Source organism: Marmota monax, unplaced genomic scaffold (genome assembly GCF_021218885.2).
Source record: "Marmota monax isolate L192 unplaced genomic scaffold, Marmota_monax_Labrador192_F-V1.1 WCK01_AAM20220418_F8-fsc00022, whole genome shotgun sequence".
Classification (NCBI taxonomy): domain Eukaryota; kingdom Metazoa; phylum Chordata; class Mammalia; order Rodentia; family Sciuridae; genus Marmota; species Marmota monax.
In genome coordinates this window covers 12914857-12934492 of record NW_026695215.1, presented here as the reverse complement: position 1 = coordinate 12934492, position 19636 = coordinate 12914857, and the positions used below count along the sequence as shown (strand labels likewise).

The window sequence follows — 19636 nt, the reverse complement described above, 5'->3', positions numbered from 1 at the left end:
AGTTTTCCATAGCTTATCTGTAGCAAAATATTGTAATCCCTTCTTTATCAATAGACCCTTTAGCTGTCTACATTTTTGTGGTTATTACAATGGTGCAGTACATAAATATATTTGTTGATGTAAGCAAATATTTCCTGAGATAGATTACTGAAAGCAGCTTTACTTGGCACATTTAAATTTTGGGCTAATAATGATACAAAGTACCTAAGTGTCCAGTTCTCTTTATTCTTGTCAACACTGACCGTACACATATTGATATATCTTTATCTTTATACAGATAAAACATAGATTTATAAACTATTTATTCAGGCTTTTAATTCAAATTGTTTTTATCTTTCCACATTGATTAGTAGGTGTTCATTATATACTGAGATATTAAGACTGTCAGAGATATTGCAAATATTTTCTTCTATTTATGTCATCTATTTGTCCATTATTTGTCTTCTGTTTGTGCTGTTATGTATCTTCTATGCTATTATTTATCTTTTAAATTTTGTGTATATTGCTTAATTTTTTCTTTATTGTTTCTAGGTTTTGAACCTTAATTTAAAAGGCCATTAGCGTTAAAACTTATTTTCTAAATTTCTAATATTTTCATGGTTTTTCTTAATGTTTTTCCTGTAGTCCTTCTGCCAGTTTTTCCTCAGGAATGATGTGAATTCAGCATTTAGCTTCTTCTTACAAAGGAACGGCCCACTGCCCCATACCATTTATTAAAACACTCAATCTATTGCCTTTGTATCGGAAGAACAATTTGGCTTGAGTTTCACATTCCTGCCCTCAGAAGTAAAAATGTGCCACTTTTCCATCTTCTGAAATTGAATGTCACTGTGGTTGAGTTGAAGGCCAACCTGATTATTTCTGCTCCTGTGAATGACTTGAATTTTCTACCCAGATGCCCTATATTTCTTTATTTAACTTGACATTCGGTAACATTACTAGATTATCTCCTTATGTTATTGATTCCAAATGAAATTCTCCTGGAGTCCAATGAGTCTTAATACTCTTCCAAGCCATTTGTTACATTATTTCAGGAGAATATTGTTGGACTGTGTTTTAAAACACTTTCCATGTGTTTTAAAACCATCCATTTGTCTGTCATCCATTTCTATCATATTTTCTATAGTCACTTTTATTTATCTTTTCTACTTTGTTTTGTATTATTTCCTACAGTCCATACCAATCTTTTCAGAGGAATTCATATTATTTTGATTGCAAGTATCTTTGACCTCTTCATGATTTTAGTTCTCTCTCTAGCTTTTTTCCTGAGCATTGGCAGAACACTTTTGATCTCCCTTAATTATTCTGTCTCTTCTATGAAATCTGAAATCTCTTCTCTGAACATTTTTGTATTTTTGTTTGCTTGAGAGAGGGGGGAATGAGGAAGTAGTGGGGGATAAAAGGGTGGGGGAAATGGGGATGGATCCAGATTGTCTGTAAGTACTTCAAGAGAATGAGGAACTCTGCCTAAAATATTTCCATGACATTGGATAAATTTGTTTGAGAGCTATGGGCTCGTCTCTGTCTTAAATTTCCTGTACTAGGTTTTTAAAAATATGTACTTCACTGTTTTGATGAACCTGTACCACTCCCGAGTCCTTTTGATAATTTTTAACTCTCTTAGTCCATTTTGTATAGCTAAAACAGAATGCCTGAGACAGTGTAATTTATAAAGAATAAATATTTATTTCTTAAGTGGAGGCTGGGAAGTTCCAGATCAAGGAACTATCATATTTTCTATAGTCATTTTTTATTTATAAAATAAAATAATTATGTTTTGATTTGGAAATTGCTGCCATGCCCCACTTCTGTGAAAATAGCCTGGTGAGGGCTTTCATACTGCATCATCTCATGGAAGAAGGTGGAAGGGCAAGAGAGGGAAATGGAGAAAAAGTAGGAGAGGGAGAAGGAGACCAAATTCATCCATTTATGAGAAATGTAGTCCTATGGTAATTGAGTTCTCTACTCCCTTAATAACAACATTAGTACATTCATGAGGGCAGATTTCTTAACAACTGAATTGACTCTTAAAGATCAACTTTGTGCATGCACTGGGGATTAAGCTTCTGACACATGGCATAATGAGAGATACATTCAAACCATAGTGCTCATCTTAAAACAAAACAAAACAAAAACATCTAAGGCTGATATTTTAAGACTTGTACAGGGGCTGGGAATATAGCTCAGTTGGTAGAGTGCTTGCATCACATGCACAAGGCCTTGGGTTCAATCCCCAGCATCACAAAAACAAAACAAAACAAAACAAAAGACTTATACAGCAAAAGGAGTGAACTAGGGTGGAATAAGTTGAGGCTAACCCAAGTTTTACTTTGGGTTTTTGTTATGTTTATCCATTGTTGCATTGCAAACTAGTGCACAACTTAGTGGCTTAAAACAACAACCAGTTATTTGGTTTATACTTCTGCAAACTGGGCAGGGGTCAGGGGGTTCCACTCATTTTTGCTCCACGTGGTATCAGCTGGGGCATCTCTGAAGGAGTTGAAGGATCCATTTCAAAGATGGATCACCCAACTGGTTGCTGGCTGTCATTCTCTCTCCAGGTGTAACTCTCCACAGAGCAGTTTAGCTTCCAAGAACAAGTTCTCCAAAGGTCAGGAAGCAAAGCTGCTAGTTTCTAAAGGTTTGGGCCTGGGAACTGGCCTAGCATCCCTTCTATGTATTCTATAGATTTCAGGGGAAGTTCATATGGAGCCATTCTGGATAGGAGTAGTATCCAGGAATTTGGGGGCTGTGCTACCACACATTGTCACAATCATTTGTTTTTCCCTTTCTGTTGGAAATACATCTTTTTGTAGTTCATGACATTCAGATTGAGGTGGCGTAGAGAAAAGCACCACACACTGCAGAAATAATTATGTTTTGATTTGGAAATTGCTGCCCTGCCCCACTTCCGTGAAAATAGCCTCCAGTAGTGTCCCTGGCTAGGACACAAGAAATGGGTCAGCATGATTTCTGTTTGTCTGCCACTTCCAAGGATCAGGCTGTTTTTCTTAATTTCTCCATTGGCCCATCTACCTGATCTTATCTGTCCTTTAAACAATGGAACATTGGCTGGTCCATTCAGTAAAGGGATGTGCTGGTTAGGTCTGAGAGGAACCTACTTGGCCCAGTTTCTTTCCATCTCTTGTCTAAGATTATTCAGCAGCGATATTGTCATGCTTAAATATTTCATAGTTTATGGTTTGGAGTTGGGATTGTTTCCCTGTTACAAGTGCTATAAAATTTTTTATTCTTGTTAGTTTCAGTTTGTTCTGAGGAAGTCCAGTGGAATAAAAATATTTTATCCTGCTGTTCAAGGTGGGCACATTGACACATGCCTGTAATCCCAGTTATTCAGGAGGCTGAGACAGGAGATCACAAATTTGAGGTTAGCCTGGGCAACTTAGTAAGACCCTGGCTCAAAATAAAAAATTAAAAAAAAGGGTTGGGGATATAGCTCAGTCACAGAGCACCTCTGGGTTCAATCCCTAGTACTTCCCCTGCCAAAATCTGTTGGGACTTTGGAAGTGAGGTTACTCTGAATATATAGATTACCTGGAGGAGAGTTAACCACCTGACAATATTGAATCCTCCCATCTTATCTCATAAAACGTCTCTTCACTTTTTGAGGATATTTTGCTCTTGACCAAAATTAACTTTTTTCTTTGCAGATATCTTGTACATTTATTATTTAAAGCTATTCTAATTATATCATATTTTTAAGTACTACTGGGAACAGAACAGTTTTTCTCATTATATTTTATCATTAATTGTTGCTGAAGTTTAGGAAAGCTATTGATTTTTGCCTATCAATGTTGTGTGCAGCCAGATCTTTTGAGTTCTCTTGGATTTTGCCATTTGAGTCTTGTGTTTTCTGATTAGACAATCATATATCTATTAAATATTTTATTTTGGTTTTCATATTTTACATTTCTATAATTTCACTTTTCAAAATTTCAAACCATCCCCTTTTGATGGATATCATAGCCTGTTACATTCATCTTAGTGAGCAATTGTACATGTTTTGGGCTTTAGTTTTCTGCCATCTCGTTTTCCCATCAAGTTCATCTTATTTGCTTCATAATCAATAGCTTCAGTATAATCTCACTTCTAAAATCTTAACAGACTTTTATTTCTCAAGGTGAGGTATGTTAAAGTTGCACCTTGATGAAGCAAGAAAGCCAGGCTGAAGAGGTTGGGTGACTTGCTCAACCATATGAAGTCAGACCAGAAAAGCCTGAATCCTGATTGCAGCCCAGCCTTCCTCCACTCCTCCATGGAGAAGCAAATCACACACCAATCCTTGTTTGAAGTATGTTCTAAGATTAATGTTTTTCCACCAAAACTTTAACCAGATTTACTAATAAGAAGAAAATTGAATGCATATATGTATGCTTTTCTTCCTCCCATAAAATCTTCTTAAAATCATGCTAACAAAAAGACTAATGATAGACAGCTGAGAACAGACCACATCTGAAAATCCCAGTGGTCAGCTGTCACATGGGGAAGAATTAACTCCACTTGGAAGGTATTCTGATATCCATAAAAGCAAAGTAGACAGATGACGATGGGAACAAGGATAAAGATGAAAAAAAGACAAACCGATGAGCAAATTAGGGTGAGGATGTAAATTAATGGCTTCAAATATGGCACCCTCGCATTAATGGCACTAGATCCAAGGTGACCATTTATCTGCTATTTGAAAAATAAGTTATTTGTCATGGGCTTTGGTATTGGAATTTCATCTGCATCCAATTTAGATTCAGTACCTTTAGAAAAATCAGAGGAAACTACATTTGGTTCTGATTCTATAGGATAATGCTAGAAAGAGGTTGTTCTGAATTTTAGGGATTCCATTTCAGGTAAAAATTGACTGGGCAGTCACTCCACTATCTTCCAAGATAAGAAACTTGCTATTAACCCATGAGGGACATAGAAGTGGTGAAAGGATTTCTTCCTTTTCTCTTCAACACGGCCTGCCTTTCTGGCAGCGAAAAAAAAAAAAAAGATGTATTTGAGGGCCCCGTGGGACAAGAAAATTGATAAGAGCTCCCAACTTCTTTCCCATAAACAACCGATATTTTAAAGCTATTAGCACAGGAGCTGGGCATTCAAAGACAGTTCATCTATCATCCAAGAGCTACTGAGGTTGTCAGGCCTTGCCGTCAGGCTCTGAAAAATGGGCCCTGTGTTCACCCTCTATTGCTGAACAGCTGCTCCTTCCCAAAGTTTTAATCAGATTCCCTAAGCATTACATGCCCCAGTAAGGCAGAGCCCACATAAAACCTGCAATAAGCCTGCCACGTAAATTCATTACAAAGCCCAAGTAATAGGAACAGATTATTCTCCAGGCCAAGAGAGAGTTTTTAATTTGGACCAAAATTATGATTGCATATTGATTTGGCCTCTTGTTCTCCAGAAATTTTTTTTTCCTCAGAATTCAGAATTGATCACCTTTAATAAAAGACATTTTCTTGATGATTCAAAATGAGAAATCAGTCTTAAGTGCATTAGAAAGAAAATAGGAAAAGTTCTTTATCCAGACCTCCTGAAACTACTTAGAGTTTTTGTTTGTTTGTTTGTTTAGATGTACATTTTTCCCCAGAAATGAGAGACATAACTTCCTTCAGACTAAGCTTCTAAACTTCTACCAGAAAATTAACGTTCAGTGTTTAAGATCATATTGTTACTAGAAGCAACTTGTCAGCCTTATGAAATCTTACTTCACAGGAGGCCAAAGTCATGACTCATTCTTCTCCTATAGAGCCCTGGTACCTAGTTTGGAACTACCAGCTACCACTAAGAACCATTCTATGAATGTATACCTGGGCACAACAGAGAGAAAGCGGGGCAAACACTACCAGTAACCTACCCCCCAATATTAAAGGACATTAATGGCAAGTGTATTACTACAAAAGTGCCACTTATCAGTCAGAAGGATTGGTAAGCCATGGAAGAATGGAGAAGAATCACAGAACCAACCATTGCAAGTTATCATCTCAGCTTTGTGTAGTGGGGAAAGAGCCAGACTTACTTATCTCACCACATTGAACAGCGTTTAATTATCCTAAATGTTGGCTTGGGTTCAGAAGGTGATTGCCAAGCATGTCAAATTTCAAGTCCCTTTGGAAACACACAGCTTCTGGGTGAAGGATGCAGATAAAAATCCTACACATCAATCTACCCTCCATCCAAAACCATGCTCATCCTACAATCTCCTGGATATTATTTTCTTTAATATGCAGGTCTGCTACAGGCAAGGTTGCTTTTATCATATGATCTTTGGGGTACTTGAAATCCCAATGACAGTAATGTCCTGTGGTAAATTAATAAAGTAGATGCTGATTATGATTCAGCTTTCTAAGTAGCTTGACTATAGAAAGAAAATGAAGGGATCATACTATTATGGCTATTCTGGTCCCTTAAATCAGTAATTTCTTAGTTATTCTATTGGAACCCTGTACCACCTTTCCTAATGTGCTATTTGCTCAGTGACAATCGCTGTCTTAATACATGACTGGTCATTCTGGGCCCAGACTAGATAATCCCCCTGGGTCCTCCAATCAAGAGAGACTAAATTTCAAACAGGAGGCGCAAATGAATAAGGAGCTGCTATGTATTAATAACGGTATGCAGATGAAGACAGAACGACCTCCTCCAACTTTCTTTGGTTGCTGAGAAATATCAGCTCAAATTTGCATTTCAAAGCCAATTTTTAAATTTTGTACACATAAAGAACAATTCTAGAAACATCTCTATTACACAGCATATCAATAATTGGCGTGACAGAAAATGTCCTCTGCTCACCACGAGTGGGGTTATCTTCTCCCCAAGAACTGGACAGAACTCAATGGGTGAATTCCTAGTGTGATCCTAAATTTGACCATAAGAGAACATGAGGTAATCAGAGAAGAGGGTAAGAGAAAGCAAGATGACCAAGGGAAAGATGAAGTACTTTATCAGTTTTCTAACAAATAGGCATCTTTATTTGAAACTGTTGAAGACTACCCGCAGATAGAGCTTGGTTTCAACATTTATATACCACCTAGAAAATAATTAACTGTTGTCAGACTCTTTTGCACCATTAAAAAAATATTTTGATGAAGATGGCTACTTAAGTGAAACTTGGATTGGTTTCAAACAGGTCTTTTGTTGTATCTCCACTTTCTCCAAGTTATCTCTCTCTCCATGACAATCTACTGTCCACCATCTTTGGATGTTGTAGTGAATTATGGAGTAATTGGCTCCACCCATTAATTATCCTCATATTTGTCACAGTCATCCCTTATTGATGAATGTTTCTGCCAATTTCTTTGCTTAACATCCTTTGCTTCTCACTTTTTTTCTGAGTTCAGTTTCCTGTTTGTATTTAATCATATCCTTTGCAAGGTCTATCATTGATTATTTACAAGTGGCTATCTGTCAATGTATTTCATTCTTATTTTTAAATGATATTTTATTTGAATTTAGGACCTAGACTAGGGGTTATTTTCCCATGATACTTTGAACATATTGTTTCTTTGTCTTCTTATGCTCTTGCTGTCAATGAAAACACTGTTGCCATCCAAACTATGTGTAAATAATCTTCATTGTAAGTAATCTGTCTCATCTCTCTGAATGCTTTTAAGATTCCCACATTTGCCTTGATTATCTCACATCTCACTTCACTTTAATAACTTCACCGTTTTCATTTTCCTCTTGTGCCCCATTGGCGTAGCCCCAGTTACTTGCAGCCTGGTGCTACCCAATTCATGAATCTCTGTCTATTCAAATAAACTCTTTAAAATTGAAAGCATACATACACACACAAACCCTAAAAACTACAATGTGTTTCAATGTGGATTAGTTCGGATTTATCCAGCTCTGGACATAATGGGATATGTCAATTTGTCTCTTTAATTTTGTAAAATGATTATCCATTCTCTTTTCAAATATTGCTGCAAATCAATTCTCCTCACTTCTGCTTAGTTCCTTCTCTTGAAGATTTTATTGTTTTGTTCTGGATTTCCTCATGCTCTCTGTCTCTTAACCAGCCTCTGATAGCTTTTGTCTGTGTGCATTCTGGGTTAGTTGCCAACTTCATCTTCTGTTTTGCCAGTTGGTTCGATATGACATTCATGCCATCCATTTAGTTTCTAATGTGAATATTTGCATTTTATAATTTTGAAAAGTTCTCTTTTTCTCTTATGCCATGATCTCCTAAATTTTTCTGCTCCTCCGTCAACCTTTTTAACATGCCCATTTTATGATCTTTTTGTAGTGTTTGGTTAGTTCCTTAGGACACTTGTTCTTCTGACTGACTTTTGTTTTCTTATCTCCTGGTTTTCCTTCTTGCTGAAGTTATTTCCTTTGGTGGTCTTTTTCTTGTAAGCTCATTTTCAGGAAGGATTGGCTTTTTTTTTTTTTCTGTGGGATTTCCGTGTGCCTGGGTGTGAAAGTGTCACTTTATATCAGTTTTGGTATAATCTGAATTGTAGGGAACACGATGTTGCTGGCACATTCGTTTCAAAAGTCCTGAAAACATCTTATTTGAATTGATTGGCTTGTGTTTCCTATATCACAACTGCCTGGGCCAGGGATTTTGATTTCTCAAATTACAGGCAGATAGAAAGTTCCCTTACTGTTTCCTAAGGTGGATGGAAACATGGAACCGAAGCCCTTATTGAAAGAACTTTGCTTAAGTTGCATCGAGTGACTAAAAGATGGGGCTCTGATTTCCACATGGAAATGGGATTCCAGCACCAAAACCTCTGAACCTATATACAAAATCCTTAGAATGGTGGCCTCCTACTTGGGCTTCGATTTCTCCCTTGTTTCTCACACATAAGGAATGTTTTTTTTTTTTTTTCTCTCTTTCAAAATCAACTCTGCATTTAGAAAAGAATACTTGCCTTTTTAAATAAAGAACTTCTAACTGGCCTAAGGATTATATAGTGTTTGATTTCAAACCACCATGTTCTGAACATTCTATTATGGAATAGGATAGTTATTGTTTGGGGATGCCCATCTAGCTTGTACGCCAACCACTATCTTCTAATAGAGGATTCCATGCCATTGGCTATAGGGATACAATTCAGATCTAACCGATCACCATGTTTAATCCCCTCAGATGACTATGTCATTGGGCTAGTGGTGACTTTCTGATACAGCTGAGCCGGTGTTGTGACTAATATGCAAATATTGGAAGAAGGAAGTTTTAATTTGAGCTAAAAAACATATAAGCCCGGAGATGCCATTAGTCACCATCTTCTGCATCACAGAACAAACCATCTATTTGAACTAGGAAAGGATGAAGCTAGCACTCAGAGGGAAATCAGGGCCAAGAGAGAAAAAGAAAGAACAGTCAGCCACATTACAATCCCTGAGCCTCACCTGCCCAGAGTCAGCTGGACCCCTGCTAAACAGGCCAGTGAATTCCTTTGCTTAAACTAATTTGAATTGGGCTCCTGTCAGTTACATCTGACTTATGCACCAATAAATTAAAGCACAATGGAATGGAGATGAGAAATCATCAATATGGATTTCTTTTATTTATTTATTTTTTGGTAGGCCAATTTGTCACGCATGGCTTGACATGAGTAAACCAAGCTCTCTGTCTCGGGGGGCTGACATCCAGGGAATCAGGGAGTAAACATCAGATCTAATCCCAGGGACAAGGGATGGAGTCAGAGGGTAAAACCAAGGTCAAGTCCTAGTCATCTGAACAGGGACATTAAGAGAGAGCGGGGATGAGGAAGACGGCAGAGTCATAGGAAATGGGAACCCAGGATAAGGAATGAGTGAGTAAAAAGCAAACAAGACAGCCACAGCAAGAGGACCATGGACAGCCAACACCTGTGCCCCACAGCCCGGTGTCAGCTGTGCAATGCTACCCAGCTTCTTTCTAAAGATCCTAGGGTGTCCTTCCCATTCCTGCCATGTGACGCCACCTGGTGTCCAAGAAATGAAGTCAGCATGGGACCGACTGCCTGCACAGGGAGTCCTTAAGCAAAAAGGGCCATAACTTATTTTTCATTTAATTATGTATCACACCAGTATCTAGACAGGCATCAAAACAAATGAGTTTCATGCTGATTATTGGTTTCCAAGGCAAATATCAAAGTGAATTACCTTCAGAAAGATGCATCGAGATACAGGAAACTTGTTTTTAAGTTAAGCAGATTCATGAGAAATATACTTTCTGGTTCTGATAGCAGTTTCAGCTTATTCTCATCAAAAAAGAGCACCTTCTTATCACCTCTGTGTAGAGCCAGGGTCAAATGGGAGAAGATTAGAGCTAATGAGGGTAACGAATAAGGCTTTTCAAATAGTTGGAAGGAGCAGAATAAAGAATATTAAACATCCATCCTCTGGAATAGATTTTAATGAGGGAATTAGTAAAATGTCCCCATCTGCATCTGAAGAGATATTAATTCCCTCCTTCAAGAATCTCTGAAGAACCTACCAAATAATTAGCTGTGTGTTGTGGGGATGGAGAAAATGTAGCATGCCTTCAATGAGCTTGCAGTCTTTTTAGAGGTGATGCTACTTGACAAAGACGGTGGTTTCCTTGGGACATATTTTTATGACCAATCCCTACCCAGCCATTTTCTGAGATGATTTTTTAGAGCAAAGGTTTGTTGCATATAACAAATCCTGTTATAGCTATCGTTGCCTATTTCAGTGAGGAGTTATTGAGGGCAGGATGGGTGACTGTGCCCATCCAATCTGTATCCCCAACAGGCAGCATAATGTCCAGCATGTGTAGGTGCTCAGTAATTTTTGTTGAGTGGCTGGATAATATCTCGAAGCTCTTTTGAGTTCCATGGTTGTTTGAGCCTCACAGCCATCCCATTAACTTTCATGTTAAATTTCCCTTAAGATGCATGGGCTGTAAGAAATGTGGTCTTTCAAAATATCACTCACTCTAAGTGCCAAGTGTTCACTGGCATCACACTTTAAATGACATTTCCTAGTAAGAACTTCCAAGCAGCATAACACTCTCATTTAAAATGAGAAAATGGATGCTCCATTTCTCCCTCTCTTTTAATGAACTGCATTGGGTTTCCTTATAAGCATCTGCTTTACAGGGAATAAAGGTACCAAGTATGTATTTATTGTCATCTAAGAGCCAGCTGTTTAATGAGGTTCTTATTTTATCTCTAAGAAAATCTGGAGGCATTCGCACACTGTGGAATTATTTTACAAGTGGAGTTTTCAGTACAATGCCAGCAATAGTTCTGTGTTGCAGATAAACGGCCAAAAACACCCCAAATCTTCTCTCTGATCTTTCATGGGTAGAAAAAAAAAAAGTTGGATATCTATCTCTGTGGAATCTGCATTAAAATGAAGATTGCCAATTATCAACTATGTTAATGGGGATTCTTTCTTTGGAATATGGTTAATCGTGAATATTTTACTCTATTTCCAATAAAAATAGACAAGCCAAAAGGAGAAAATAAAGATTGCCTGTGATTCCACATAACCCTTTGAATCTATATAAATTATACTTAGGGGGCTGGGGTTGTGGCTCTGCGGTAGAGTGCTGGTCTAGCATGCGTGGGACCCTGGGTTCCATCCTCAGCACCACGTAAAAAATAAATAAGTGAAATAAAGGTATTGTGTCCAACCATAAAATAAATATTTTTTAAAATTATACTTATATGCAAATAGTGTATATTTTATGTAATATCATTGATATAGCTAACATAAACATACAAAATTTACATATAACAAATATATAATTATACATAACTTCATGTATTTATATATTAGTAGATAATTTAGCATATTATAATAATATATAAACTCCCACATATATTTGACTATGATTTTTTTTAATCAAGCGGGATCTTATTATATATTAAAATTTCCTAGCAATATTTATTAAATATAAATGTTACTTTTGTTAAATATAAATGTACTATTAAGTTTTTTCTTATTTGCTTTAAAATATATTGTGAATATCTTTTTGCATCCACACATTTTGTTAAATATCATTTTAAAATGACTGCATAGGGTCCCATGACATCAATGCATCACAATTTGCTCAACAAGCTAGTACAACTTCTGACCCTAATTGGTGCATTCATTTTCATGGAGAAATTAATTATTTGTTAGGATAACTTTCTGGAAATGAAATTTCTGGATCAAATGATTCGCAAAGCCTAATGATTCAGTAAATATTGCTAAATTTCCTTTGTAAAATCTTTTATCACTTTTCACCAGTGATATAGGCAGGTTCCCATTTCTCAAACTTTCATTTACGCCAAGTCTGACTTTCTCCTTTTGTTTGTTTCCTGTTTATATCCTTTGCCATTTTTATATCATACTGACCTTTTATTATCAGTCTTTAATGATGAGAGTAACAGCAGGATTTAACAACCAACAGTGTACCAAGTTCCCAGAGCCAGGTCTCAGTCTAAGTGTTCCATGGTTAACTCTATCCAGTGAGGTAAGGACTAATGAATGTCATTTTACAAATAAGGCACCTGAGGCCCAGAGAGATTAAGTAAGTAACTCACCCAAGGTAACATAACGAGTGAGTGTGGTATATTGAAGAAATTAACAATTCATTGTGCGTATTACACATGCATTTTATTTCTTCCTTTGGTTTATTACTTGCCATTTAATTTTCTGTCATAATTTTTGCCTAGGACAGAATGACTTGACTCAATTGTTATCAAGTAAATAGGCTTTTTCTTTATAGTTTCTGCTTTTGATATCTTGTTTGAATGAAAAATATTTAAATCTATATAATTCAAACACATTAAAAACATTCAGACAACACAGATGAATATAAAATAAAGAGTAAAATTATCTTTATCCCCTTTGCCTAAATCATGATCCTACACAGCCAGGCACCTGATGTTACCCATGTATGTTTTTATTTCTTCTGATGGTTGCCCTACGTCTTAGTATTAGTATAGCTCCATTCCTAAATTATCAGCTCTGTGTGGCATCTCTGGATCTCCTACTCTGAGAGGTGTGGAAGCTACCCTCCTGGAATTGACTGGAGCAGCATCAATTTTGGTTGTAAGTACTTTGTAACTTTAAGTCATATACTTCAACTTCTATTTCTTGATTTATCAACTTTAGACAATGTCTTAACTGTCTCATTCCTAATGGGGGAAAATCACATGTAAAAATGGTTATTCTCTATATTCTTTGGATCATAAAACGCCATATTTATGAAGAAATGCTTCACTGGAAGCAGGTCTATCTGTAGTCATTTTAATGAAAACAGAGAGATCTGTGTAAGTACAGTGAAAGACGCTGATACAAATGATGATGGAAATTATATAAGTATATTCGGTTTGTGTAGCACAGACATAGATGATAAAGACATAGAACCTTTCCAACTGTATTGCTTTCTATGTTGCTTAGGATAATTTTGTTATAAATCTTGTAATAAGACAACTATTCTTACATTTCCAGATGAGGAAATAAGTCCAGACAGTTTATGGCCACACAGAATCACCGTATGGTCCTGTAGGTTTTATTATTATGTTTCTATCTAGCATCGACTTTTCCTCTATGATGGCAACATTACCTGAACAATAATACCACCTTCCTGGTCTCAGCTCCAAATCAAGCCAATCACACCCTGGAACTCATGGACATGTAACTTAGGCCTGACAGTACACTCCTTTAGCCAAAGTGATTAGCTCCAAGGTGGTCTGGAGTTGCGTCAGAATCTACCAGGTACCAAGATTTAGGATGGGAATGGTGGGACAGAGATTCTCTCTCCAGGCTCTTGAAAAGAGAGACCACACTGCCAAATGCTGGCAGCCATCTTGTGACCAGAGAAATTGAGGAAGGAGGGTCCTGCTTATTTCTCTAAGTCCTTTCCTCAGCCATTTCTATTTCTGCTGCTCATTTAAATCAGCCAACATGGACTCCCTTTTTCTTCACCCCTGTTTAGGATGGTTTCTGGTCAACTGTAAGAACTGCACAGTTCATCAGTGGTAAACCTGACACTAGATACTTGTGGCTTCTTATTCAGGCTTCTTTCTACTGTGCCACGCTGCACCTGAAATCAATGTCTTTGTTTGGGATTCACAAACACACACCCCTCCAGATATCTTCACTACATCTTCTGCCTCCCTTCATGGTCTATGAAACAACTTTGGAAATGCAAATCCATCATGTGGGGCTCATTCCTGAGCCAGTGTGGATCAGGTTTAAGCATGATGTTCCTGTATTCTTGAAATAACTGTATAGGTCAGGGGCAAGCTAATTTCAGAACTTTTGTGTTAAATAAAGTTACTTCTATTTGGGGACAAGTAATTCTGGATCATTTTCAACTATGGACACATGGCATAAATGCTGGAGATACAGCTCAGTGGCAGAGAGCTCACCTAGCAGGTATGAGCCCTGGGTCTAATCTCCAGTACTGAACCAAAAAAAAAAAAAAAAAGAAAAAGAAAGAAAGAAAGAAAGAAAGAAAGAAAAGTAGCATCTATCACCTGGTGCTATGTGTAAGAGTTGTGGTCATGAAATTCAATTATAAGTTACTTGTCTGAAGTTTGGAGGGCATTTAGCCTAAGAAACAGTATTATGATTAGTTGCTTCTTGGACAAGCACAGTCTAAGGCCGGCATAGTCTGTGGCTAAGTGCTGTAGCACAGTTTTGTCACAACACTGACAATTAAAAATATAAAAACATTATAACCAAAGAGGATGGTTCTTAAGTAATATTATCTGGAAGAAGATGGGAAGGTAAATGAAAGTGCATGGCTATTACAAAGGGGCTCTGTAGACACTGCCGAGGGCCATAGTTGTCAATAATTTGGGTTCTTTATTACAGTAGTCTTTATTACACATCCACAATTTTGATTTCTGTAGTTTCATTAAATCATGGTCAACTGAAGTCTGAAAATATAAATGGGAAATTCTAAAATAAAGGACTCAAAAGCTTTAAATAACTTTTATTATAGTATATGGTTATAATTATTCTATTACTAGTTATTGTTAAATTTCTCACTGTGCCTGATTTATAAACTTTAACATAGGTTTGGATGTATATATAGGGAAGGAAACAATAAAAATCCAAGGTTTCTTATCAAGGTCTTGGAATATCTCTCTCATGATAAAATGTGTGGGGGATAATGTATTCCTAATTACACATCAAAATGTATAACTTGTATTCTATGATACAAGAATAGCTGTCACTATTCTGTGTGTGTGTGTGTGTGTGTGTGTGTGGTGCTATGGATCAAATCTGGGCCTTATGCATTGTAGACAAGCACTTGACCACTGAGCCATATCCACAGCCTCCATCACTATTCTTAAGTTTCAAAATCTCACAAAAGTAGAACTAAGAAAGGGAAGACACATATACAAGTTTTAGTTTGTTCTTTGAACACACACTTCAAGTTCATATGCTTTGCTTTCAAAAGGTTACAATTTAGAAAGGCAAATATACATGCAATGCTGGCTGGAAAGGGATTGACAGAGGTAGGCACAGGAGTGAGGTCGGGCCTCAGCCTGGGGGCTGCTGGCTCCTGAAGGAGCAGACACAATGGATGAGAGTTGAGAGACCACTGGGTAGAGACAGGGGCTGGGACGGCAATGCGGGGTGAGGGGACTGTAAGGTAAGACATGTCACTGTCTCCCAGAGGGCTGTGTCGGCGTGCTGTGCTTGGATCAGTGTGAAAGAAAAGTGGGGAGATAACTGTTTGAACTTTTGGTCTGAAAGTCACGGAGACTCTTTAAATGATATCAGCATAGGATCTTCCTAAGGGAGCTAGAAAATGGTTGGAAGAGAGAAGGTGGGGGATGGGGCATTCCAAGAAGGAATTGTATAGGAGTAGATTATAAAGAAATCATCGTGCATGCTATAAAGCACATTTAAGAAGCAAAAGAGTGAGTAAAGAGAACGACCCAGGGAAGGTTGTGCAGGGGGAGGAAGTAGTCAGCCCCAGGCAGCACTAGAGGAAAAGAGTGCAGACTCAGGAAGGCCATGGCGGGTGCATGGGGGGTATGCAGTGCAGCTCAAGAAGGGGCTGGTGAGGTCAAATGCACCAGGTGAAAGGAGAGCTGGTAGATCTGAACTGGAGACTTAGGGCAGCCAAATGTTCTTAACTACCATGACCTCTATTTTAATCAGAACCCAGTGGGTCACTGTGCACGGTATCAGTATCACCAAAACTGGGAAGCTGGGGGGTGGCCAACGTCTCCTGATCAGAAAAGAACCTTGCCACCATGCCAACCATATTTTATGGTGAAGACGTTATTAAGACATGGGTAGAGGGGAAGGAGAGGCATTGCCAGTAATAACCAGGTACTGGCTTGAGGAGACAGAAAGTGCTTGGTTTCAGATGCCCCCAGGCCTATGCACCATGGAATCAACCTTCGTCCTTGGTGTCTGCGTTTTTAATGGGAAACCACTGTGGATAGCAGTGTCCATCACGCAAAGGCTGGACAGTTGTAGCTGTGTGGTTCTCTCCTGAGCTCATTTGCGCTTTAGTGGGTTGCTTCATTTGGCCTTTTACAACTTGGCAGCTCAGGAAGTAAAACTGAAGGCTTAGCAGATTTTTAAAAATTTTTACTCCAAATGTTGCTTTAATGTTAGTATTTCTTGGACAGGGATTCCTGATGTCCTAATTAATTGGTCTTGGTGTCTCCTTAAAAGCATCCTTTTAACATTTGTGAATCTGCCCATGACTTTTGCTTTTAATTTGCACTCGCTGATATTTTCCTTTAAGGCAGGGAGAAAGGCCCCTCCTTCTGTGGCCAGGTAAAAGGTATTTGGAGACTCACTTGAAAGTTGCTGAATTTAGTGGTGACTTTAGGGCAGCAGCTTTAAGAAATGTCAACTGGCAGGGGGAAAAAAAAAGAGTAGTTCTGCTCTTTCTTCCTCCCCTTGTGAGATCTGACTTTTAAAATCCTTTGTTGCTTCACAATACATTTTCAACAGCATTTGAAGTAATTAAAGCTCAGAATTGAATCCTGTTGCCACATTTAATTATCAGATAGCTACTTTCCGTTGGGATATCTGACAGTTGCCCAAAATGTTGTTCTTAATCTAAAACCAAGAAGAGACCTCTGACATACTGACAGCCACCAAAGTGGCATTTATTAAATATAAATGATAAGTGTCTAAAGAGGTGGTGCATGTGGGAAGAACACTGGTTCTCATCTCAAACAGCGAATCCTCCAGCACAAAGGGGCATCACATTAGGTCTTACTTGAAGCTTCTTCAGTTCCATTTGTCCTGGGATGATTCAAAGCATGCATTTGCCCTGAGAAATCAAAGTGTTCTGACCCTCAAGTTCTAGCTCCAATCTGCCCACCTCCCCATAAAGACAAAGGCTTCTATTAGTGTATTTTCTGGAAAGTAACTTGCATGAGAAAAAAAAATGATATTGATTTGAAATGAAGAAAGCTCATTTATGTGCATTTGAGGAACCCTAAGTGGATCAGCTAAAGATATGCAGTGAGGGAAAAAAAATATCTGTTACCCTCTGGGTAGTTTCTTGTAATAAGCTGGAAATGCAAAACCCATTAATAGTATTAGAAATTAGGTGCCTAATGAATTGTGCCTATTATTGGAGATTTTCTGTGATAACAATTCCTTAAAAGCTAGAAATTGCCTGTATCTCTATGACATACAGAAAAGATAATGTTAAAGGCATGGGGAATGATCTCTAAGGGGACATATTTTATGTGGTTAAAGAAACACAGACCAAGTTCTGGTACTTACTATGTAAGGACTATGGCCACTGCGTCATTCAACACACTCTCTCCAAACAAGAGGGTGTACAGGTCCGGGTCGACATGCAGTTCATGGAAAATGGCCAGCACAGTCACTAGAAGACACACACAAAAAGATGCAGAGTTAGTTGGACAGAGTATGGAACTTTCTAGGTTGTGGTCACTTCTACACAGCAGTCATTAAATACTGGTCTTCTCAAATCCATCCACCATAGGGCACCAGATCTTTATTCCCCAAAAGGCTGATCATCTCATTCCCTTGCATGGAGATTTCTCTGGGCTCCCCAGTGCTGACAAATTTGAGCTCCTTAGTAATATGGGCCTGCTTACTCTCCAGCAATGTCTCTCTCTGCACCCCTTCTCTGCATCCTTGGTTGCTTTCCTCAAGCCATGCTGAACTTCCACAGCTTTCCAAACATACAATATGCTTTCTTAGCTACTATTGCATTTTGATTTCTTCTAACAGGGCAGCAATTTCTTTGTCATCCACCTGGTAGCAGTCATCCATTCCTTAAACACATACACACACACACACACACACACACACACAGAGACTCTTCTTGATACCAAAGAGCCCTTTATTCATTCTTTAAGAATCTTTCAAGTCACCCTTTCTGAAACCCCTAACTTCTCAGCAACAAAGAGGTCCATTCCTTTTAGATTCTAGCATTTTCAGGGAGAACACGGGTGGACAGTAACAGGTCCTCCAGGATTTGTAAGAATGAGAACACACTCGTCCTGTAGATGGGAACTGAGAAGCAGTATTAATAGCCTCAAGACAAGTTGTCTCAAAATTTGTCATGTTGGCACACTGAATAGTTCAAACTGAAGGAATTTGAGAAAGCTGCGGAAACAGGAAGGTCTCTCTGACTTCCCTCTTTCATCTCCCCAAAGCAAGTCATAAGATGCTCAGGTGAGAGGTGTTCTCCTATACCTGAGAAAAGGAGCATCCTTATCTCTGAGACAAAAGGTCACTGAGAAGAACCTGAGCAAACAGGCCTTGCTAAATCCTCCCCAGCTTATTACTATTAGATCACACTTTTGCTCTGTGTGATCTAATAGTAGTATTAGATCTATGACCATTGGATTCTCATCAAACTTATTATTAAAAAAAATGTAACTGTTTCTTCAGGTCTTTATTTCCTTATAAAGGTTCTCATGTCCCATAACTCTTATAGTAAATAAATTTGTGTGGTTTTCCAAAAAAAAAAAAAAAAAAAGATCCTAGTATTTGGATCAATTCATAAACTTAACATAGAAGGGACTGGAAGATCCCTGGGGATGGGACCCACCTTTACAACACAGAATTTAACTAACTTGCAACTGTTTAATGCACAAATTGCAAAATAGATGATTGAATAAATACTGTTGCAGTGGCCCACTCCTCTGAAGGAGAGGGTGTCGGCCCCCAGCTCTTACTCTCTCCTGAGATGGCATCATCTAGAAGCACAAACTCAAGATTCCTAAGAGCGTAACTTGTTTCAGGTGGCCTGCAGCACGGTACTATATGCCTTGCACTTGCCTCGAGCCTCTGCGAATACTTCAGGACAGTAAATAATCACACGCTGATTATCTGTGTTCATCAAAGCTATTCAGTGCCTTGATATTTGAAAGAGTTATGCAAAGTGTGAACAGCAATCATTAAGAAAATGATCCATTGGATTGATTGCCACGGGTGAAAGAGAGTGGTTGAAAACGAGACTGATGGTAACATTTTAAGGCAGAGTGGGGACTTTCATTTCCATTCTTTCCTATTTCCTGGACTGGGAGGATAGTAAGCAGGTGGCGTAAGAGAGTGCTACTTGTGGGGGGGGGGGGGGCGGGAAGAAAGGCAAGTTGAGTTTGCAGGTTTTACAAGTAGGATCAAGAAGTTTGGAGTTCCCCCGGCCTGCCACAAGAGGGGATCACAGAAGGGTTTTAATAAAAGAGATGACACAGTC

The 19636-nt window shown here is 38.2% G+C and overlaps 1 protein-coding gene across 1 annotated transcript in view; it reads right to left on the bottom strand.

Moving 5' to 3' along the window:
• The window catches only part of Slc9a9 (solute carrier family 9 member A9), a 533806-nt gene that overhangs the window by 343343 nt on the left and 170827 nt on the right, over window positions 1-19636 (bottom strand). The window contains exon 6 of the mRNA XM_058574878.1: window positions 17686-17791. Within this exon, the coding sequence (XP_058430861.1) occupies window positions 17686-17791 (106 nt within the window). The remainder of the gene's footprint in view (window positions 1-17685; window positions 17792-19636) is intronic.